Below are 25,516 nucleotides of genomic sequence, written 5' to 3'. Positions count from 1 at the left end.
TAGAAAAATGCTCATGTTTGCAGATAAAAAAGGATAAGATTATAAATTTAATCCATCCAGATTTTTTTCTAGCAGAGAATTTATTGTTTCCCATGCGTATAACTGTTCACCTATGACAAAGGAGAACAGCAAAATAATGGGAAAAGAAACATTCAGAGGATTGGAAACAAGCTAAAGGAAATGTATGAAAACATGTTATATTAGAATCTCCATGTAAGTATGGTTTACATAGTGAATTATTTATTATTTTTTTATTAATAAAATATGTACTGAAATTAAAATATAATAGAATATTCCAGCTTGTATACAAGGTTTACACTATAACTGTATGACTGGTCTTCACTCCCTACATATATAAGCCTATTTGCTAATTTGGTATTTGCAGTTATTAGCTTATTTATAAATCCAAAAGTTAAAAAGGAAAAAAAAAAAAAGAAAAAACAATTCCTAGACAATTCCATGTAAATAAATAATAAATACAAATAAACATACCTTTTTCTCATGTTTTCAAGTTTTTCAGGATCTTCAATAAGAAGTTGCACACCAAGTTTCATCTTTTCCTTTCTCAGACCAAAATCGAGACAAGCAATTTTGGCTCCAACAATAATTCTTGGCATTGCTGAAAAAAAATAAATAAATAAATAAATAAATAAAAAAAAATTATATCACACATAATATTATATTAGGAAACAATTTTAATTGAAGAAAAAAATCCATTAAATTGGAATTTCTATACAGCATTTGGAAAACTGCTGGCATAATTTTGGGATCATGGCATGTATGCATATAGTTCTGGAAATGCTTGGTTTCAGAGTAATAGGCCATGGAAACAAATAAGGTAAAACACCAGAGAATCATTACTTTTTCCTACGAATTAGTTCAAAAGAAAACATGCAAAGTCAAAATCAGTTAAGTTTCTTTTTTTACAAATATTTAAAGGAAATATGTTTTTTTGTTTTTTTACATACATATTTAATAACAGAAACGTTTTTGTCCCAAACTACTTAATAGTGAAATATATATTTCTTTTATAAATAGAAATTAAAATGTCATAATAAAAATTTATCCAGTAAAGATTGGAAGGTTTTTTCAACTATTTGTTTAAAAGTTAAAAAAGAAAGAAAATTAATTTTTTTTTAAGTTCAAAAGGAAAGAAAATCAAATTTTTTATTTTATTTATTTTTTTTACATACATATTTAAAGAAAATGTGCTTTCCTCAAAAATTTGAATTTTGTAATTGAAAATTAATTTTTGTCAAAAACTAATAATAGTGAACAAAATATTGTTTTTATAAGTAGAAATTAAATAAAATGTTAACAAAACAAGTTAGCTGCTATAATTATTTCCTTAACGATTTTATCCATATATATTGCTTATCACAAAAAATCGTTGATCAGTAGAAGTAATATACTAGAAACTTATTTTTGCCCTGCACCATTTTCTTCTAAACTAATTCTTAGTCAGAAATACTGATTCTCAAATGTCATGCCTTTTTACTACAAATAGTGATTAACATTCAACATTGTGAAAGTGCACAGTTATTTACAACTAAAATACAATTAAAAGTTTATTTACAACTAACATAAGCCTACATACACTAACAAAACCATGAAAAAAAAATTTAAAAAATAAAAACTATGGGTCTGAAGAGGAACATCTGAAAATTATGATTGACAGAGGTTCCTTTGATAACAAATCTGAGGTATGCGATCAGTATCCTGCAAATGCTGATCTTTCTAGTAAGAGCCATGTATCGGCATTACTTACTTACTTGTACTTGAAACGACATTCACCCTGGAGGAGTTGAGTTGGCTTCATGAAGATGCACATCTCGTATCGCTGCGGCCCAAGCCCGGCGATCGGAGGCAAGATCCCGAGTGAGCAACAGCCAGTCACGTCTCCAACGAGACAGGCCATAGATGAGCGGGCCCGAAATAAGTTCAGCGTCGGCTTTGATAGTCCCGAGCCACGTTCTTAGCTGGCCACCGACACGTTTTTTCCAGCCGGGTAGAGGACGTGGGGAGATAGCCTCGTGGATAAAGACCCCTGCATCATGTCGAGAGGCATGGCCGAACCATCGAAACACCGAATGAGCGGCGCCTGGTGATAGTCTGCGTCTGCAAGGAACTTGCGGCAACCTGTCTTCAAACCCATGGAACGACTGTCGATAATCGGCGGCTCCATGGTCGGACTATCCCTCTGCGTCTGCTGACAATCAGCGGCAAGGATATCCGTTCCTGGGCACACACCCACAGTGTACACTTGCGACTGGCGTCCGCCTGTGGTTACTACCGCCAAGAAACTTCATGAGAAATATGCACAAATTATTATCGGCATTACCCAGGGGAAAGATGATGTGAAGCCAAAAAAGATTTGTTGAAAGACCCACCTTCCTCAAAAATATGTTAAACTATGGTTACCTAACATATTATTATAAACTCAGTTGAATTTATTCTGTTTTATTCTATGAAGAGATCGGTACTTGAAGAATTGAGGCCCTCACCAATGAAAATATTGAAAAGCATGTTAGTTAATGTTAAGTGTGCATAACAAAGAATAAGTATGATCTCACAATAAAGGAAAATAATGAATAAAAAAAATTTTATGAAGAAACATTTTAATCAATCCTGAAACCATTTCAAAAACAAGAATCTTTGTAATTTTGTTTTGTTTTTAGTAAGTAATTGGTAAGTTATGAAGTTAGAGCCCAGTCAATAATTGAATAATTATAATTAAAAGAAAATATGTTTCCTCCTAAAAACAAGAGAAAAGCAACGAAAATGTTGCCATAGAATGACCCAGAAAATGACAAAGATAATAATAATAATAATAATAATAATAATAATAGCAGTATTAAAAGTAGTCATAGCAGCAGCAACATTAAAAAACACAATTTCTGATATAAATAAACTATTTAATTTATGAGTATGCTTTTTTTTTTCAAATAAACTTTGAAACTTGAAAAAATAATTCTTTATTTTAACTGTTTATTTTACTAACAAAGAAGTTGGACATGGCTTTTGTTAAAATAAAATAGTAGTATATGAAAATAAAACTTTACATTTTAACCTTAAGAGATTTATAAACATTTTCACAAAAATCAAGTTTATATAAAGAAAAATATAAAATGTAATACAAATGTAAATTTCATCACATGCAAAGCTGGAGAATGCCTGAGGATTTAATATTCCCGCCTAAGGTGCATGCTGTACAACAAACTATTTTATAATTTAGATTAAGGGATCAGTTTCATGCATAAGTTTCATGTAAAATGATCAGTCACTTTTTGATCAGCTAGCACTTGAATGACATTTAGTCATTCTAGTTAAATCTGAAAAGTAAAGTATTCTTTATTTTTTCAGGGTGGGTGCATGTATGAACTTGAGGTTACTGATAGGATTAAGGAAAGGATTTAAGGGTACTGTGTTCACCTGGACTTATGGTTTGTGGTGGGGTTAATAGATTTATTTTTACCCCTTCTATCTCAAAAAGCATACACAACTAAAAACATTTGGCTATATACTCTTAAAAGACTATAAACTAATTGCCCACTCTAAAATCTGCAATAATTGTTTTTGTTCCAACAGGTAATCCTTAAAAAAAAAAAAAAAAATCTCATTTTGGATGAGTGTGGGATCTAGCTGAGTGTACTCTTTTACAAATATATCAACAATTTAAATATAACATTTTCAACTATGTTTCCGCAGCCTCTAGTAGGATTTAAGCCATATGTAAACTGTAGAATGTATTATTAGCCTAATTTAGTGTAATTGTATTTATTTAAAAATTATATATTTTTCTCCAAAAGCCTCTATAAAAAGAGCATGATTTCAATATCACAGAGAACACCTTTACTTCATTCCTAATAAAAGAATATAAAATTATGTAAAAAAGACAAATAGTTGGGAGTAAACATCTTCAATATAGTACATTGCTAACAGCTTCAATGTAGATATTTAGTTTGTTTATATAACATTAACAAAGATGTTACATTATTATATAGTAGTTGTAGTAGCAGCAGTATTACTATTATTATTGTTAGTAGTAGTAGGTGTCTAGTATTATAGGAATAATATTAGTAGCAACAAAGCAATAATAAGACATCAGGTAATCACAGTTTTTCTCTGTAATGGTAAGAGAAATCCTTCTATACCAAGGTAAATGTTATGATGTGCTTGTTATGGTAAAAAAATTAGGGCATCGCAAGAAGGAATAAGTATTAACACCGAACTTAGAAAAAATATGCTTCCCTCCCCAAAGTCATGACGAATAATAATCATTAATAGTAGTATTTACAGAAGAAATAGAAAACACACATTTTTGTCTGTCTCATGATTAGTGAAACACACAAATGAAGTTGATGGTATTGATAGTGGAAGCGTTTATGTGAAGATCAATGTAACAGTAAACAATGTAAGATAAGATTCTATAGAAATGTTGTTAACTCTTGTTATAAGTATTCATAATTGATCGAAAGGAATAACTAATGGGAGTGTTCGTGGTCATGTTGACTATAAATGAATTCATTTTATAGTGTTTGAAAAATGCAATATGTAGAATGAAAGTTTATGTCTGAGTAGCTAATGAAATTGTTATCAGAAGTAAATTAAAATGAGGACGTTCATTACTTTCACGTTCGACTTGGTTTAAATAGTTACTCTGTTCGGAAACAATGTAGCAATTTGTGATAGCGAATAAAATCAAATGGTAATAGCCATAAAACATGCATTGAGTACTGACATGTAATAGGACCATTTTCGATTTGTGTATTAAAGCAATGTTTGTGAAGCTATACTGTCATTTAAAAAAAGGGGGGGGCATTTCTATTTTAGTATATATGAAGATAACAATACAACAGACCAAATACAGATAAATATGATCAGCACCATGAAAAGTCATTTGACATTTGAAGAAATGATCCAAAATCTACTTCAATAAAAATCGAAAATATTGAAAGATAAAAATATATCATAAAATTATACAATAATTATAAAATGTTTAGTAAATCAAGATTCAGGATATTAGGTTCAAGAATTAATAAAAAATAGTTTCGTACCTCTCGAAGCAATTGTGCAGTTTAAAGCATAACCATTGACCAGGATACTTTCTTTACTACTACGTCCATGAGCTTTCAGGACATTGACAGCTTTTACAGGATATCTAGAGTTGCCTTTACTGTCGGTCACCTTGACAGCCATTATAGCATCTACGACCATCTTGGAAAAGAAATCAGCTTCACTGGGAGAGAGAGAGAGTAAAGGAACATAAAACGGCAAAATCTTGATAGGAATATATTCCTTTGAGAAAAACCAGCAAAAATAAATATTAAATGTTTTATATTTTCCACAATAACTGCATAATTTGGGCGACCTGACAAATGAATTTAAAGTCGCCATATCATTTCTAAACCAATGTTTACAATAGATCAAAATGCTGGTAATGCTTATCAAGCTACTGCTTTACTTGAACAGTAATTAAATTCAGTGCCCCCCTCCCACCATTGTTTTGAACATTTGCAACAGTAGTTGTAATTTATAAACTAAGAATCATATTGGGCTCAAATTATGACATGTGCCTATTGAAGGTTAACACTTTATAAAAAGCAGTTATTAGTGATGCCATCTATTTGTCAGGCCAGGAATTTATTGAATAATAATGAATAAATGAGATTTTTTTATATATACAAAACAAAGAGTCTAAAATATAAAGTTTTAGTTTTTGTAAAATATTTAATAGAATGAAATATTTCACCATAGATATGACTAAGAATTTTTTTTTTTTACAGAAATTATATTTAAAAAAGATTTTAAAAAATATATGATGGTCCAGTATAAAATTTAAAAGGATACGCCCCAATCAACTTGCTCGACATACTCGTCTTGGCAGCATTTACAATGCATTCACTGTCTAATTCCTCAGTTCCAACACACAGGTTTTCTTGAATGTAGCGACAAGCCTCTCTGAAAGACAATTGTGACAGTAAAAATTAAATTTTTTTAAATATAACTTTTGTAATAAATAAAAATATGAAAACTGGCATTTTCTCATAGCAATGTTGTATCAAAGATTTTTTTTATAGATGATACTCCAAAAATGATGAAGCAATTTTCTTTTATTGAATACAAAAAATACAATTTAAAGAAAATAGTTATTTCATAATGATACATAAATTATCATGTAATTTCAATAAGTGCATGAAACCAATTAAATTAAAAGAAATTTAAAAATATCTGGTAATTGGTCTCTAAACAAGTAGAACAAATTTTAATTTCTTATCTGATTAGAATCAACAACCGATCCAATGAAAAATCTTGCTCTCATTCAAAATGCAGCAGGCCTAATATATGGATTACATAATGTTAATGTGTTTTCAAAGCTTCGATTTACAGTATCAACTGATAATCATACAAAATGTCTAAGAGATAATAATAGGCATTAGAACTGAAGAAAGACTTAATACTTGACACTTCATGAAGCCAAGTTGTATAACACGTTTCAAATTTAAGTACTAAAAGAATTTGATAAAACCTAATTTTCAAATCTACAATTAAAAATTGTCCTGTAGAAAATGAAAAATTTGAAGAGTAAAAAATTCAACTTACTTGCAAGCCAATCTGTATCCACTGATAATTGTAGTTGGATGGATTTTGCTTTTGACCAACTCGTCAGCATTCTTCAAGAGCTCTCCAGCAACAATTACCTAAAAAAAATTTTTTTTAAGTTTGTTTTACAATGTAGAAATATTACAAAATATCAATTTACATTCAAATACAATCTAAAATCAATGCAACATTTTAATAAAAAAATTATTTTTATCCCACCAGAATGGAAAAAAATCAGACAGAAGAAAGCCGAATTATTTCCAAATCAAAATATTGATATATCTTCAAAACAGTCAGAATCCAAGAAGATGAACACATGTATCAACAATTTAAAGGTTTTGAAGAGTAAACCGCCATGATGATAGAAGTGATGAAAGTTATGGAAGTATTAAACCATCATCATATTCAATTTCATATCCAATTGTTGGCATATGTTAGACACTTTCAGAAATTTACTTCAAAACTAAACTATCTCTAACCAGGTCAACTTCTCCATTCTATCCTTATCATTTCTTCCAGGTTTTCCTTCATCTGTCCCTACTGTCTCAACTGTTCTACATCTACAAACCCAAAAACTCATCTATTCTTTCAATGTGATCATACCAACAAAGTCTCCTGTTCTGTACACATCTTCCTATATTGTTCAGATTTAATTATCTCAGAGATCATATCTAACCAGGTTTTTAAGACTGACATTACACATTCAGCATATCATTTCTCTCTATGCAACACATGTCCTCAATTCTCACTGGCCAGGTTTCATTTCCATGTTTTGTCATACTGCATACATATACCAAATAGATCATTCCCTTGTTTGACAGGAAAAAGTTATGTTTATTACTACACACAGGGAGTAAATTATAATATTGACATTGTTGAATTTGTTGTATGCTCAACTGATCGTAGAGCAACCACACTTGAATGATTTTATTCAAGAGTTGTAAAATTTCTTGCTTTGTAATGCAGTAAATAATGACAGCAAATCAGAAAACAATGAATTTCCAAGTTTAAAATGAAATTCAGTATATTTTGATGTTTCTGCACTGAAAATGGAAATATGCCGATTTTGTTTAGGTGAACACTTTATTTTGCATTCTCTCTTTTGGTGTTAGATGTCTTCATAGATTAAAAGTTGATTCTTAGGTGTCTCAAGAGGGTTTTCTTGATTAGAAGGATAATGGTGTTTTGGATAGATTTTACTGTAGATACAATTTTAAGGAGACTTGTTTAATGAAGGAATGGAAACCTTTAAAAGCTTCCGTAAGTTGAAATTTTGCCTGTATTCAGCTTTAGAATGACATTTCTAGCATTCTGAAGTAGAAAGGTTTTGACACAGTTGTGTTACTCTTGAGTAGAACAGAGCTAAGAGAACAGTTTCAATGATTTTTTTTTTGCACTTCTGTAAAAGGAATATCTTTGATGGTATAAATTACCTTTTTAAAAACTCTTCCTAATCTTGTTCAGTGTTGATTCAGCAGTGATATACATGACATCTTATACGTTTTAGTAAAACACGTGTGGAATTTTGACCAATCAAAGCCTTTTTTTTTATTTATTTATTTATTTTTTTTTTTTACACAATTTTTGTAGATTTTCATTTTTATGTTGTCCAAACTGCTGACATGTGGAGAGTAATTTTTCTTAATAGTATTTTTCTTTTCTATACTTTCACTATTAACATGTTGCTGCAGGTGATGATTTTTTTCTGATTTGGGTGCCACAATTGTAGAGAGAAATCTTTCTATTAGAAAAAGTGGTTGCAACGGTTTACTGTAGGTGTTTGAATAAAGTTCCTTGGTTAAGTTTTGATGGACAAAAAAAAAAAAAAAAAAAAAAAAAAATTGTTTTAAAAAATTGATTAATCATAAAATGATCATTCATTTTATCCAACAGAACTAAATGGTATACCTGATACCCAAAGAAAAATGAGGTTTTACATACATGTTCAGCCAGATGAATATCTAGTGTAAAAACGTTTGGATTTTTGTTAAGATTAACCTTACAGCCTTAACAAGCGATGCGGTTAACACTATTGAAGCTGGCGCAATTTTCATCCCAGGTGAATGTTACAAGTACAAGCAAGCAGTACAGACATCGTTATCGCTTGGAAAAAGTTACTAGAAGATAATTTGATCTGAGAACGGCCTTGATATAACCAATCATCAGATTGAATCAGCCTATCCAATTGACATCCAGTTCAAGAACCAAAGTTTTATGTTGGAATTTAAGATATATATCACTCAGTCCAGAGAATCTTCAATCCATAGACATCATGGCCAATAGATGGCCCTCTTGGGATGAAAATGTCTTACACCTACAAAAGAGCAGTTGGCACAATCTACAACTCCAGCTGACAGTGCAAAGAAAATAAAACTGAGACATGTTTGGATCGAATAGAGTTAAATATGCATTTCTTGGTGAAGTGTATGAGATGAACACATTTCAACAAGCATGTAAGAGGCAGTTTAGTGTCATACCATTTAGGGAAAAATTTAATTAAAATGATTATTATATGGAACCATCTGATTGTTTTAATTGCATTGAATAAACGGGGTGAAAAATTAAAGCGGGACTGGGAAAATGTTCTTTAAGTTCCAAGAAACAGCATACCTGGGACCCCCTCCCCTCCATCAAAAGTGCCACTTAAAAGCATATATCATTAATAACATCTAGACACAAAGTCTGATATTAAGAAAAGGGATTTTCATTATTTTTGCTACAAAGCAAAACTAAACACTATGAAGGTTAAAACATTTTTAATAGACATATTGTTGAGGCACAATATTGTTTCAGAGCTCCACTACGCTTCCAAAAATTAAAAAACTAAAATAATATCTTTAAGAGAGAGCAACTTGAATCATGTAATATTAATATAAAAATGAAAAATATCAAATAAACAAAACTTTAAAAAATATCTGTTGGTAGTTCCACTTCTTCAAATAAATTTGATCCAATTAATATTTGGATTATTTACCCATTATAAATATAATTAAATTGTAGTGACTATTTTCTTTTTAAATTACAATTTAACTTGAAGTTTTATACATAAAAAATATTAAATCATTAAAAATGTTTGCTAGTGGTTTTCATTGCTAAACTTAAATGTATACAACAGATTCTTCAAAGTTTTAAATTTTTAGTTGTTCATTTTTTATATTAGGTTTCTTCACTTAGAAAAAACTTAAGTCAGAATTGTTTCACAATTTATCAAACTAATGGTATTTTCTTTTGTATTCATCTTGTAATCAGCATTTTCTGGTTTGTTGTTTTTTTTTTTGTTATGAATTTAATTAAAAAAAAAAATATCATGAAAAATATTTGAATTAAAAATTAAAATGAAAACTTCCAAGCAAGAAACAGTCAAGTCGATAATAAAGGCAGCATTAAAAGCAAATACTTACTACACTTGTTGTCCCATCTCCAACTTCTTTATCCTGCAATTCTGCCAATTCTACAAGGATTTTGGCAGCAGGATGTTCAACTTCCAACAGTTTCAGAATCGTTGCACCATCGTTAGTAATGGTGATGTCCTAAACAAAGAAATTTTTACCAACATTAACAAGTTTCTTAATAAAAAATGACAAAAATAAATGTTTAAAAATATTTGAATATTTTAAAGGAATGTGAAACATCCACTTACCCCAATGTCGTCAACCAACATCTTATCCAGACCAACAGGGCCAAGACTGCTCTTCACAATGTTGGCAATGGCGCATGCAGCCATCACTGAAAAATTACAGAAATTAACATTTTAGATTTCACAAAATAAACATAAAAAATAATTACATTTTTAAGATCACCTTCCCAGATGTTATATATCCTTGATACATCCTATGTTAGATGGTTCTTTAGTAGACCAAGGGTAAAAGATAATTTCTGGCCACACCAGCATACAAGGGCTCTAAGAATTATTGCCACAATTGAAATCCAACTTCAGATCTTTGCTAATGTCATACGATTAAATTAGCTGAATTACTTTCCATAAGTGGGCCTAATCAACGCATCTTTATAATCCATTGGCAATCATATCTACCCTCCTTCTTAAGTAACATGCACCACAAATTGATATGCAGGAAATATTTGAATCTAAATGAATAAAATGCAAAAGTTGAGCTTGCTTCTCACACTAACAGTAAAATTAAAATGTCCTATTTCAAGTTAATTCAAATTTACACAATAGACTTATGATCTTTTTTTATAAACTGCTTATGAATAGATGATATCAGTTGTAAGGTTACTTAATTTGTATATTAATTTGGAAAAAGGACATTTTATTAATCAGCTATTATTGTTTTTTTTATTCCATTATTTTTAATTTTTACTTGATGTAAGGAGCTAACCTTCTTCCTTTTCTTTTATAAAAAGGAAAGTTGTTAGTGTATGCGTGTGTTTGTATGTTTAGCTAAAAGTAAAAAAAAAAAAAAAAAAAAAAAATACAAAACAACCTACGATGAATATGGTATTGACTGAAAAAACAAGGATCCAGATGCATGATATGTAAAAATTAGAAAACAATTGTCAATTCTTTGTGGTATAAATGTCATTTTATTGGTAGGGGGAGGGGGGGAACATAGTAACAGTGTTAGTCTAATAGATAGCATGTACGCTTATGGGGTTCCCTTTTCATATTCACACCCAGTACGATCATTATTTTTCTTTTGCTAATAACAAAAAGTAATCAACAGTCATTTTTATGCCTTAAAAACATAAAAAAAGTTTCTATTTTATTTTTTTAATTGAATTAATTTCAGTTTGTTTTATTTTTAAGTTTTTTTTCTCTACCTTTCAAGGTGATGTAAAAAAATCTGAAATTTACGGGCCCCGCTGAGATAACCACCCACAAATTAACACGGCCATTACAACAAATCATAAAGAGAAATCATTTGTAGATTGAGGCAGCATTTAAGAACATCACTTTACACGGGATAGAAAGCGGTATATAGTTATCAAAAAGTGCCCAATATCCTGAGAATAGTTTCTTCTCTCTGTATCCCTTAATCTTTTGTTTACTCCTCTCCCCTATAAATATGGTGGGGAGGTAGTCAGGTACTTTTTTTTAGGGTGATTGCATTTGTGTTTTTATCAGTTTATGAAATTATTACAAAAAAGTACAGTTAACAAATCCCCACCCTCCATATAATCGGGTAGGGATGAGTGTATAGACATTACCCACAATGGAATTAACATATAGTAATGAAAAAGTGCTCAGTACCCTTAGTATAGCAGGCGTGTCCAAACAGAATTCCATTTTTTCTATTTATTATTTGTGGACCTGTACAATGCCGAGTATCCTTACTAGTAATAATAAAAAAAGGACAGGAAGTTAGAATCACTACAAGACAAATCAAGCCTGAAAGAGACTCCACCACAAAAGTTTAATAGCCTAGACTCCACACAAGCTAATGAAAAGTAAGCTATTACGAAAAAAAAGAAAAGTCTTTTGCCAACCAGCCTTGTAACCCCCCCCCCCCAATATTATTTTACTTCATGGATAAATATTTAGTATTTGCATTTCAAATGTTTCTTTCTTTAAATGGACCGACTTGATTTTTCAGCAAGTTATGATCTAGTTCTAAATTGCAAGTAAAAAGTCAAATTGATTTCTTTATGGTCACATGTAAAAATATAAATTGATTGACATTTGTTTTTATACTATACAGTTTGAATCAATGCTGTATCAGAAAACACGCTATGTGATATACGTATATCTGTACGTGATGTTGCCAAACTAATCAAAAACCTTGATTCCAGTAAAGCAACTGGCCCTGATGGTATTCCAATCATAGTACTCAAAAAACTTCAACCTGAACTAGCGCCCATACTTACAAAACTGTTTAAACGTTGTCTTAAGGAGAATAGTTTCCCATCTCCCTGGAAAATCTCATCAGTATGCCCTGTATTTAAGAATTCAGGTGATCGCTCATCCCCCTCTCAGTACAGGCCAATAAGTCTCCTGTGCGTCATGAGTAAGTTGCTAGAATCTGTATTAAATACAGAAGTAATCAAACATCTCAACAAAAATAACCTTCTTAGTGACACTCAATATGGTTTCCGTTCTGCTAGATCTACAGCAGATGTCCTTACAGTTATATCGCATAGGATTAGCAAATCTCTCGACGATGGCAATCTTTCTAGGGCAATTGCTCTTGACATATCTAAAGCCTTTGATAGGGTATGGCATAAAGGTTTACTTCATAAGATCGCTAGCTATGGTATAGCTGGAAAAGTCTTCTCAATTATTAAATCATTTCTTTCTGATAGATTCATAAGAGTAGTAGTTGAGGGGCAAAAATCAGAAGCTCACAATATTAATGCCGGTGTCCCTCAGGGATCCATCCTGGGCCCAACTCTTTTCCTGATCTACATTAATGATCTTCCAAATCATATCCTTACATCATTTGTAGACATTTATGCTGACGACACTACCATTTATGGTAGCACATCTAAGACAGTAAACGAGCAAGTTCTCTCCAATTCTCTCTCCTCTGATCTTGAGCACGTAGTACAATGGGGAAAGGAGTGGCTGGTTACTTTTAATGCATCTAAAACCAAGCTTCTCTCTTTACATCATCAACATTCTAATCCACATTTGTCATCAATTGAAATGAATGGCTCTCGTCTTCAGGAGGCCTCAAGTTTTGACAAGCTTCTGGGCTTGACCATTACTCCTGATCTTAAATGGAACACGTATATCAAATCTGTTGCCAAGGCCGCTGGAAAAATGGTGGGATCTTTCTATCGATCCAGTAGATATCTCACTGCTGATGCTATTCTCTATCTATATAAGAGCCAGGTACGTCCAAGGATGGAATACTGTTGCCACATCTGGGCAGGAGCTGCTAGAAAGAACTTGTCCTGCCTTGATAGAGTTCAAAATAGACTTCGTAGCCTCGTAGGAGATGTCCTTTTCTCCTCCTTGCAACCTCTATCTCACAGAAGAGATGTTGCGAGTTTGTCTCTGATGTATCGTTATTTTCATGGAAAGTGTTCAACTGAGCTTCAATCTATGGTCCCCCCTCGCCAAACTTTCACAAGAAACACTCGTCTAGCTGTAAACACTATCAATAATTTCCCCCACTCTTTATCTGTGCCTAAACCTAAACGTAGATTCCATGAACAAAGCTTCTTTCTTAGAACTGCACGCCTGTGGAATTGTCTTCCGTTTTCCTGCTTTCCGGCTGACTACAATATGGTTTTGTTCAAGTCTAAAGTAAATAAGTTCTTGATGAGCCGTTCCATATAAGTTATTAAATTTACCAAATTTTCATTACTAATGATTACTATATTGACCAACTTCTACTGTACACTCTTTAACCCTTATCCTAGAGTGGCCTCTGGGCCTTGATAATGTGGTGATGCCTTTGTAAAAAAAAAAAAAAAAAAAAAAAAAAGGCCTGGAGAACATCAAGGATAAAGGTTAATGAGTGTTAGGTGAGATAACAGTGATAATTAGTGATGGTGGAAATTGGGTAGAAAGAGAACAGCTCAACAAGAACTTGTTTACATTGAACTTGAAATTATGAACATGTTAATCTATCTTTATGAAAGAACGAGAAAGATTTTGCTTCAGGTTAACAAGTTGTAACTGAAATGTTTATTATTTTAAATGTTTTTAAGTATTTCAAGTAGAAAACTTTGCAAAACCATCCAGTTCTTAGATAAAAAAAAAAAAACATTTGCAATTTATTGCCTCAAAATTTTCCATGGAAAAAAAAAAAAAAAAAAAAAAAAATTTTGACTGCAAACATTGCTACTGATAGTTTTAAACAATTACAAAATTTCACACCGTAAATCTCCAGATCAGCTAAAAGCACATCCCATAATATTGCCATATTTATACTTGGAATGTAATTTGGTTCTTATAGTTACATTAGGAATCTTATAATCTTTAACTTTGAAAAAATAGCCTTTTATCTAATCCATGGCTTTATTTCATTGTTCAAATCCAGGTGAATATGAAATGGTTTTATGCAGCAACTAATTCGATCGGAATATTCTAGAAGAATTTCTATCCAAATTCAATCACTACGCTTTTGTCTCTGTAACCTTTGTACCCTCATTAATCCTTATTCTCGAGTGACCTTTGAACCTTGATAAGTGGTAACAACCCTGTAAAAAAAAAAAAACAAATAAAAAAATCAAATGTGTTCAGGAAAAAAATATCCGATTCTAATGTAGGATGAGGTATAATTGTTTGATTTTTGAGGATCTTGAAGGAAAAGGGAAATTTTATACTAATGAAAAAAAAGTGTTTTTTTTTGGGAGTAAATATGGAAATAAATAGGAGTTCACTTTTGGATTGTTTTCTGAAATTTTATCACATTGTGCAAAAATGCGTACTTGTGCAGAATTTGAACCAGATTTAACTAACTGGCTGCTCAGCTTTGCTCGGAGCATGAAGTCAACCACCTGCTTTTGCCGATTATCAAAGCGTAACAACACTACTCAAGGAAAATACTGAAGAAAACATTTAAATATAAAATCATAAAAAAAATAAAAATAACCAAAATAAACAACGCCCTATCGTACGAAATTGTTCTTATCTTGTAACAAATTTTTTTAAATCAAAAAAATAAAGTTTTTTTTTTTTTCAACCAAATTTGTTTTAGGTTAAACAAAACCAATAAGAAAACCAATTTTGGGGTGTTTTTCATACATTTTTTAACAAAAGTTAAAAAAAGAACATTTTTATGTGTTTTTCATGTATTATTTTTGCATTTTTTTCCCCTTCATTTTTTGTAACTAATGTAAAATTAACTTTTTGTTTGTTATTTTTTTCTTCTTTTCATGAACTTTTTTCTTGTAGGGTGGCGTTGGGGAACCAATTTTTAAAAATTAAAATTAAGACAATCAGGATATTTGCTTAGTATTAGGTAGATTTTTCTACAGTCGCATTAGATGATGTTAAAGTGGGGTGAGAAGAAAAAGCGGATGTGGAAGAAACTTTACCAACCGGGTAGCTTTCCAATATATGGTTTAAGATGGAGACAAAAGGATCATTACCAAATTCTTGTCTCCACATAAACTTAAAAAGATAACTCCTGGCTGGTCCTGTTAATTTTTTTTCCCCCAAAGATAGTCTGCTCTTTTGCCATACATTAATCGGCGTCTTATGTCAGATTGCAGTAAAACCAGAACGCATGACGTCATGTTCGAGTAAAGCTGAGCAGATGATGAGTTATGTCTAGTTCAAATCCTGTACAAGTCATGGGTTCTAGTCAATGGTATGAAGATTGGTAAAATTCTTTTAGTGGTGAGGCATAACGGATCATCTTGCAAAATGTGAAAAGAAACAAGATCCGATCCAACCTGACAATTTTCACTTAACCAATTTTAAATGGAAAATATCCATTTAACAAATCATGAAATCTACTTCGCAGAATTAGTCAATAAAAAATGACATCTTTTATATAAAAAGCAAAGTCATATTTTCATTGTGTATCTTGTTAAAAGTTGGAACTACAGAAGAAACAAAGCTTACATCGTCGAATTCTCTACGACCTTAATATTCATTCCCTCAAGATCCCCAAGAGCTAAATTAGTGTGTGTGTGTGTGTGTGGGGGGGGGTCACTTTTATAAACAGTACTCATCATCATCTTCGATCAGATTTTGGTAGTTAAGGTACCGTATGTGTCCTAGACTTCCAGATGAGCAACACCAGGCAATATCTCATGGTGTCCATGTGGTCTGATCCATAGGATTGATACCAGTCATGTTGCTAGTAATCAGGTCACTTTGTATGCATTCAAACCAAGCTTTCCTTGGTCTTTCACATATCCTCATGTTATTGAATTGATGCAAGAGGTGGAACATATGGCTAAATCACCAAAGACACTGAGCACGTCAGGCATCCCAAATCCTAAGTTTCTGATAGAGAATGGCTGAATTCTTTCTTCTACTTTGTGGCAGTATATCCACCTGATCACTGCACGTTAATTACATTGAAACTGTTGCAAGTCAGAAACATTAGGGGATGGGATGGAGGCAGGTCTTCACTACCATGCAAGATGGCAGTGAAGACAACTTGAAAAGTTTCAGAAACCTTGGAATTAGGTTAAACAGTCAGCTCAATTATTTTCATGGTTAAAAACTTAAAAAATAAACTTTTAGAGTATGGGGTACTTTCCAACACTAATTTATTAAAAAATTACATTGCAAAAATTAAATTATCAAAATTTGTTTTTCAAAATTGAAATGTAATATATATCATTAGTAAACAATTTTAATATCACAAGTATATTTAACATTCATATTATTTTATTGGTTATATATATCATGATCAATGCGTTTGCTTGATCTGCCTGATGCTACATTCAGTTTGAGTAGGTTAAAACTCGCTAAGTTTTTAGGTAAGTGGTGACCCATTTTAAACTGACCAGGCTTAACTTCAGATAATCTAAGCGTCGCTAACATTGTTATGTCATTTGGGTAAGGTTTCATTATTCCCAAGTAAATTTTATTGCCCCCCCCCTCTCCTCTTTATAGCTGTAGCCCCAATTTTGGTTAGGTAACAAGTTACTGTAATGAAAACAAACCACACAAAAACCAGTTCTTGAAAGGCCAAAGACACTAATTTATTTAAATTGCATTTTTTTTTACCGATATATTTATAGTTGAATGGAATTGTTTTTGTAATCTTTTTCTATATTATTCTAAAAAAAAAAAATGGGGGCTGTTAGGTAAACCATTTCATGAACTGGTATGTCTGCATTTTACAGATTGTACCAAAATAAGACCCATTCTTAACAAGACTGTTGCGAAGAAGGTGGGCTCTCGCTACTGTGCTAGAAAGATACTTAAACCTGAGGGTATCCTATACCTCTACAAGGCCATCATTCGCCCAAGCATGGAATATTGTTGCCATATTTGGGCTGGTGCATCTGCTTCTAACCTTTCACTCCTGGCATGGTTCAAAAAAAAAAAAAAAAAAAAAAGAGTGATCAACCTTCTACACTGTCAACCAAACTCTAACCTCTGTCTCATCAACGAAATGTTGCATCTCTGTGGCTGTGCCTATTTCGCATGTATTTTAATGGAGAGCACTCTGACGAACTCCAAGCTCTTGTTTGTACTGCCTCAACTAATCCGACAAATAGCAAAATCCAGGATCCTTGCTTCCCTGACTGTATTGACATGAAAAAGTTCAAGTGTAATGTAAACACTTTGCTGCTCAACTCTCTATATAGTATCCCTACAAATTTTGTCCAAATTAGTAATCTCTTACAGCCAAATGGCACTGTGTCTTGTTTGAGGTGAAAATAAAAATGTAGGGAAGGTGGGAGTTGTTAACGATTTTGTACTTTCACCTGACAATTTAATAAACAAAAGATACCGTAACAATTGAATTTAACTTGAGGGTCGAGGATCTACAGAAGTACTCTTAAGTTTCATAGAAAGACAACTATTCACGTCGAAATCAAAAACAATTTACAAAGAATACATTAGGAAACAATAATTACGAAATAAAATGCACAATTTATAAAACAAATTAAACAACGCCAATATATCAGTAAAAATTAATTACAATGCAAATAAATCATTGTTTTTCGTTTCAGGAACTGAGGTTTCATTTTGTGTGATCACCTTTCGTAACTCGTAACCGTATTTTTACACAATTTGTATCATTTACAAGTTTTTCTTTTAGACATGATTGTTTATTTTTTCATCAATACAAAAAATTTTACTTAAATTTTTTTTTTTTTTTTAAATAATTTCACTATTATAAAAAATAATGGAAACGGACTTAAGAGCCGGCGTAACTGAAATCCCTTATTTTGATTAAAACACGTTAATTTCGCCATCTAAAAAATAAAATGTTCCTATTTTGTCCGACGCTGATTGTGGTCAAAAATTGAGTGGTCAATATCACTTTCTGGACAGTAAATGGGTGAACATTTTACGTTATATTTATATAGTAAAATGAATTCCAACTGTAAAATCTACAATATGTATTAAAAGACTCCTTTCAGTTTCGAAGAACAATGGGTATCCCATGTAAGACTGTCAGCGTGGGGAGTGTATTGAAGCAAAGGTTGCGCAACCTCTAGCTGCACATTTCTTGAACAACCAAGTTGATTCTAGTGACAAGAAGTTGATTACGACTGGAAACAATGTCGGAATAGGGAGAGGGCTTTTTTTCTGAACACAACGTTAAACTGCGATTTTATTGCACATACATACAATTAGGCACAAGGCAAAAGTGCTCAATTCTAAAAGTATGAATCAGTAGAGCTGGTATACACAAACAAATCGAGGTTTCGATCTTAGTGAACTCCTCAAATTCATGAATTCCATTGGTATTTCCTGGATATTGACGTGTAATCACACGAAAATAAATTCTCGTTTTTATTTTCCCGTTAACAACGTGGGGATGGAAAAAAAGAGGAGAATTTAATCTGGATTCCGATGACACCGGCCATAAAATTAGTATTCATTTTACAATGAAAGTATAATAGCAAAGTGAACCCCCTATCGGTGATTGAAGTTAAGCAAATTATTTAAGTTTATTTTTTGATAATCGTATCATTAACGTGATATTCGACAATAATATGCGATATTTTTGTTTATAGAAATATCGATTTTATTTGATTCTGAACTGAAGGAAAACAGATTCCTGGTTGATTGACACCAAAATACAAAAAAATTTAACTAAAATCATTAATAAAAAGTGCCATTGTATGAAAGGTTTGGAATTAATTTCTTGTAGAAACAACAATAATTAAAAGAAAAAATATTTTGCAAGCTTTGCATTAGGGTAAAAAAAAATGATTGAAGTATTAAACATTTCTTTAAAAAAAAAACAAAAAAAAAAAACGGATTCAGAAATTTACTTTAAAAACGAATTAACCACTTAACACGATATAATTGTTATTTTATACATGTAATAATATTTTATATGTGTTAATAAGCAGTAAATTTGATATCTAAGTATTTCAATCACAAATGAAAACCAGAATTAGATAGATTAATTCTAGAAAATTCCAGTCTCTTGCACGTGAGAGACGGGAAATATAAGCCATGTGCGACCGACCGGCAGTGATGATTATTTTGCTATATCACAGAAATATTAAAATGAAAAAGCATCCACAATAAGTTTTGTATATAATCAACGAGTAATTAAAGTGGCAACTATCTCACCATTTTGATTACGAACAGTTTGTCCAGAGGTTCTATCACCGCCGACAGTCAATGGAGCAGCCGTATCAGCCATGATGACAAATCTATTTTCCCTTCGTTACAAAACTGTTACAAAAAAAGAATGCAGTGAAAAGGAGAATCGGTAACCCGGATGGAACGAAACTAGCTTTATAAATAATACTTTTTAAAATGTATTTCCCGTTACTTATAGTTTTCTTTAATTTCAAAATATACTAAATAGAATATTAAATTGTTTTAAAGTATTCATTTGTGCATAAATATAATATTTATAGGTCAAAATATTAAAGAACGAATGCTTTGTGAAAGGTTATATATAAAACACGAAATAAGTAAGAACCGAACCGTGGGCAATTAAGTAAATTTTTGCTTAATTTTTAAAATGCCATAATTAACCATTTACATGTTAGCTGGAATATTAAGATGATATTGCTGTACATATTTTATTTTCTGAAAGAATTGCATAGTGTCGTAATTTAAAGATACATTAGCAATATATTATACATATTTTTGATTAATAAAATTAGGTCGGTCACCACTTATCAAGGACAAGAGCTACTCGAGGATAAATGTTAATGAGATGGAGTGATTGTCAGCTGAAGGATGAGAAACGATCAACGGTATAAACTAGATTTGACTACTTCTGGGGTGGTGTATGACAAGTATTTGTTGACATTGGATTAGAAGAAGACTATGTTGTAATCTGCTTGGGATCAACCTCATTGTAATGTGTGCCACAGGTAAGAAGCCTTTGCAAAGAAACTCTGAGTATGAAAATTTCGCCTGATGTTAGGTATATGAAGAGAAAAAGGAAAGTCTTTTTTCATTGTGGTTGTAATACTAGTTCTTGCTGTGAATGTTTTACAAAGAGAAATCAGATATTTTTTACAAGGAGAAATCAGATATTGGAGCTCAGTTGAGCACCTTCCATGAAAATAACGATGGAGTAGAGAAAGACTAACAAGACACTTTTGTGATAAAAAAAAAAAGAGAACTTTCTGAATTTATTCAAAATGATCTTTCTGAGTGCCATTTTGATTTCTTTAAAAAGCATAGTTTTCTTCAATAAACCAGTTGAGCCAAAATCTGCGAAGTGGTGTCTTCGGCATCCCTCTGTCAGGCTTTTTGCCTGCTGGCATGATGTCAGCTCACACATACTCACACTTATAAATTGCGAGACACACGTACACACACACACACACACACACACACATGCACAAGCCTTTTCTAGTCTCACACAAAAGCATGCGTTCACATCTCAAGCTATATTACTTGTCATATACATACGCGCACACTAACATACGCGCACATGTACACACACATACATATATTCACGTTTGCGTACATACACTCACATTCACGTGTATACACACACACACGCTAACGTACACACATGTACTCTCATACGCGCACACGTACGCACACATGGGCAACGTCACTTCTCCTTTCAAAGGAAATCCACACATGCGCAAAAGACCACCGGAAACAACTATAAAAGCAAGAGCAATAAGCAGCTTCTTTCTTTTCGGACCAGCTTCCGAGCTGAATGGTCTACGGACCAACAGCGTGCCCTTTCGGCGCGTGCACCCACGTGCGTCTCACGTCACCCGCTACTATGCGTGGGACAAGAGTTAACAGGCAGTACGTACACCTTATATGCTTTCTCTCTCCATGAACTGGATTGACATTCTTACTCTTTCTATCTCTATATATACAACTTGTGCCTGAGAATACCTTCGCGTAGCTGACTGCTAGCATGCCGCACAGCTTTACTGATATCAACCCTCTATCTTTTTCTTTTTCTACACGCTGGACTGTCATTCCCATTTCCACTACATTGCTCACTCCTTTTACACCTAAAACATTCATTCTTCAACAGAAATTAAACGACACGTTTATTCAATCCAGCAATTGAGTTTTTGTTTCATTCATACCATTCGTTTCATTATTTTCTTTTGTAACGGGATTGGTATATATATATCCTAGTCCCGCAACACACACACACACACACACACACACACACACACACACACACACACACACACACACACACACACACACACACACACACTGCTTGAACTCCTTAGTTATCACCTGCTCACTTATAACTAGGGCTATAACAAGAGAATGTTCTTTTCATTATTTTGACTCTCGAGTATATATCAGTTAATATCTTATATGCTTTTATGTAGAATGATGTGGTTCTCTGTTGATTAACTGTCTAACTGTGTCGGATATATACTCGAGACACAAAACAATGATAAGAATATTCAGTTGTCATAGCCCTAACTCTTACATTGAAATATTCCCAACCTTTCTCACTGACCTTACCTTCTTATATGAAAAACAATGAATACTGACTCTTAACAAGTTTTAACAAAATATAATTTATACTAGAAAATGTACCTGGCATTTCCCAGTATTAAACGTAATGTTAAATTCCTTTAAAACAATGAAGTAAAAAAAAAAATGGAAAGCAACTGAGACACATGTATGTGAGCATTATCTTTTTTTCTAAACAGTTTACTTCTTGTAAGTACAAAAAAATACTCAAACTGAGATCATTGAAGCCAAAACCTAAAGACAGTGAGTTAAGTAGAATAACCATTAGACCAGCTTGCCATGATCTTTAAAATGTGTTTTCAAACTTTATGAAACCGTTGACAAACAGATAAAAATCCGATGACCCTCCCAAGTACCAATTTTTCAATTTTGACTCCTTAGCATCCCTTTTTTACCAGATGGAAACTGATTAAAAAATTTTCCACATGTCTGATTTGGTTGGTTGGTTGTTTTTGTTTTACGGCATAAGAGGTGCTGATCACTTTTAATGCATCCAAAACCAAGCTTCTATCTTTACATCATCAACGCTCTGATCCCCATCTGGCATCAATTGAAATGGATGGCTCTCGTCTTGGGGAGGCTCCATGTTTTTACAAGCTTCTGGGTTTGACCTTTACTCCTGATCTGAAATGAAACACGTACATCAAATCTGCTGCCAGGGACGCTGGGAAAATGGTGGGATCCTTCTACTGCTCTAGAAGATATCTCACTACTGATGCAATTCTCTATCTGTATAAAAGCCAAGTACGTCCAAGGATGGAGTACTGCTGCCACATCTGGGCAGGAGCTGCTAAAAACAGCCTATCCTGCCTTGACAGAGTACAAAATAAACTTCATGGTTTGGTGAGAGATGCCCTTTTCTCTTCCCTGCAGCCTCTCTCCCACAGAAGAAACTTTGCGAGCCTGTCTTTGTTTTATCGTTATTTCCATGGTAAGTGCTCGTCTGAGCTCCAATCTCTCGCCCCCCCCTCGCCAATCTTTCATGAGAAACACCCGTCTAGCTGAAACTACTGTCAATAATTTTCCCCACTCTTTATCTGTGCCTAAATCCAAACATAGATTCCATGAGCAAAGCTTCTTTCTCAGAAGTGCACGATTGTGGAACTCTCTTCCATTCACCTGTTTCCCACCTGACTACAACTTGGATGTCTTCAAATCCAACATAAACAAATTCTTAACAAACCGCCCCCTTAAGTAAGACACTCTGTCAAATCTCCAATACTAATGATTACTACAATACAATCTCATTGATTACTGTACACGCAATAACCCTTATCCCTGAGTGACCTCTGGGCCTTGATAAGTGGTGACCCCCATGTAAAAAAAAAAAAAAAATCCTTTTCAGGTTATTTAATGCCGGATCCAAAGATTTTGAAGAAAATTTTTTTAATAGAACATATTTGTTTTCAAGTTGGTTCTATTTAACCCATAGTTGGGACCTTAACAGGTACTACCACTCCGGGTCAGAGTGGACCTGGGAGCAATGGCAATTAAAGAGTGGCTCCACACTCCACAAAACCCGCAAACTGGGGCCTTACCACTGGATATAATTTAAGATCATATCCAGAACCAACCACATATCTGAATACTCTATATACTAAATTTCAAGTCTGTAGATTAAAAATTTGTTGAGTATATAGGTTGAGAAGTGTCCTCACACACACCCACAGACATTCTCAGTTTTATAGTATAGAGATAATTGAGCATAGAAGGTTTGATTATGATTTTCTGGCCTGTGTAACGCATGAGACTTAAGCTATTGATTCTGACTTCTTCGATTCTCAAGTAATGAATCTCCTTTGTTATACAAGAACTCTAAAATATTCACAAACATTTTATGTTTTTCCCTTTGCTGCAAACTTCCATTTTAAACATATATAAAATATCTCTTTCTTGAATGAATGCCTTCTGAACTCATTATTCTGTTTTCTTATCATTTTCTTACATCTATTATACAAAAACGAAAATGTGTGTGTGTGTTTGTGTGTGTGTGTGCACTCACTTTTTTTTGTATATCCGGCAAAGGCTTTTTACGGAGAGGTGCTCAGGGAGAGGGTGGGTACCACCTCTTACAACTTTTTATATACTTCCTAGATTATGTCTTCAAGTCCAACACAAACAAATTCCTGATGAACCGCCCCCCCCCTAAGTAATGACACCTTACCAATTCTCCAATACTATTGCTACACTATCCCTTTGATTACTGTACACACAATAACCCTTATCCCTGAGTGGCCATTGGGCCTTGATAAGTGGTGAACTCCAAAAAAAAAAAAAAAAAATTTATGAAAGGAGGGCGCCTCTATCTTTTATTTGAGTGACTTTTACACGCTATTTTCACACTATTTCTTACTCTCGCCTATTTGTTTGGCTTTTCCATATAAAAAAGTGAAACTGAATCCGTATAACAAACGACTCTCCCTGGCACTCGGGCCAGGGACATGCAGAAACCAATCAGTTTTGATCAATGCAGGGAAAACCTGTCATATCAGACAATTGCTATTCATTTGGACACTCCCCTTTTATGGGGAGCTGGTTTTCCCCAACATCTTGGGGAGGAAACAAACAAATACGCAGAAACTGGCCTGCAGCCAAAGTTAAGTGTGGCATGACGTTTGATCTCGTTTAATTTACGCACATGTGTGAACGCATTCACTTAACTTTTTAATTCTTTAATTTCAACCATTCTCACTTCCTCTGCCCTCTTAGCATTGCGGTAAGTTATCAAGTTATCATTTTCTTTTCCGCCTTTGCCTCAAGGCTTTGTGTTCGAGCCTACGTGCCTACCAAAACTTAAAAAAAAATTTTTTCCTACACACACACACCGACAAACATCTGGGCAACGCCGGGCACCCACACTAATCTAATATATAAAAGGCAAAATGGACGCGAGCATTTGTGTATGTCCATGAAAGATTTTTTGGGTGGGGGTTCTCGGGTCCGTTAGATTTCAGAAGTTTTCGCATGCTTCCTAAATCATATTATCTCAGATTCACAAATGGACATCATCTCTATCTTTTTTTTGATCAAGTTTTAAAAAATTCCCTCATTTCGGGTGTTTGTTTGTCTTTTTTGTATAAATAAAATGAAACTAATCAAACGAAAATCCCTGGCGCCTAGCCTTCCAGCAGGGTAGTATCTATTCTGTAATCGGTCCTTGGTCAATGTAGGGGAAACCCTTCATAACGAGACAATTACTATTTATTTGGATACTGCCAAAGTGCTCCCTTTTTGGGGACAGCTGGTTTTCCCCCACATTATAAATGACCTTGTCTCTAATTTGCTTTTGTGGGGAAGCAAATAAATACCATAACAGAAAGTGAAAAACTTAACTGGCCCTCGACCAGGTTTAAAAGCAACTTTCATTTCTGCACCGACTCCTATGATTCTTAAGTTAATTACCAATTCATTGAA

At 33.0% G+C, this 25,516-nt stretch overlaps 2 protein-coding genes across 2 annotated transcripts in view; one reads left to right on the top strand and one right to left on the bottom strand.

Annotated features, from left to right (window-relative positions):
* Positions 1–19,932, bottom strand: part of LOC145295960 (T-complex protein 1 subunit alpha-like) — a 30,383-nt gene extending 10,451 nt beyond the window's left edge. The window contains exons 1-7 of the mRNA XM_080141867.1: positions 19,742–19,932; positions 10,244–10,329; positions 10,005–10,133; positions 6,604–6,701; positions 5,851–5,961; positions 5,058–5,239; positions 493–619 (exon numbers count right to left, since the gene is read on the bottom strand). Coding sequence (XP_079997993.1) covers positions 493–619; positions 5,058–5,239; positions 5,851–5,961; positions 6,604–6,701; positions 10,005–10,133; positions 10,244–10,329; positions 19,742–19,814 — 806 coding nt within the window. The 5' untranslated portion in view covers positions 19,815–19,932. The remainder of the gene's footprint in view (positions 1–492; positions 620–5,057; positions 5,240–5,850; positions 5,962–6,603; positions 6,702–10,004; positions 10,134–10,243; positions 10,330–19,741) is intronic.
* A 150-nt stretch (positions 19,933–20,082) lies between these two features.
* The window catches only part of LOC145295961 (ubiquitin C-terminal hydrolase PSMD14), a 39,269-nt gene continuing 33,835 nt past the window's right edge, over positions 20,083–25,516 (top strand). Inside the window, exon 1 of the mRNA XM_080141869.1 lies at positions 20,083–20,499. The gene's annotated coding sequence lies outside the window, so the exon portion shown is untranslated. The remainder of the gene's footprint in view (positions 20,500–25,516) is intronic.

This window comes from Euprymna scolopes, chromosome 16 (assembly GCF_053919585.1).
Source record: "Euprymna scolopes isolate OS-2025 chromosome 16, ASM5391958v1, whole genome shotgun sequence".
NCBI classification, from domain to species: Eukaryota; Metazoa; Mollusca; class Cephalopoda; order Sepiida; family Sepiolidae; genus Euprymna; species Euprymna scolopes.
The sequence above is the reverse complement of the archived record's forward strand: the minus strand, read 5'-3'. Positions and strand labels throughout refer to the sequence as shown.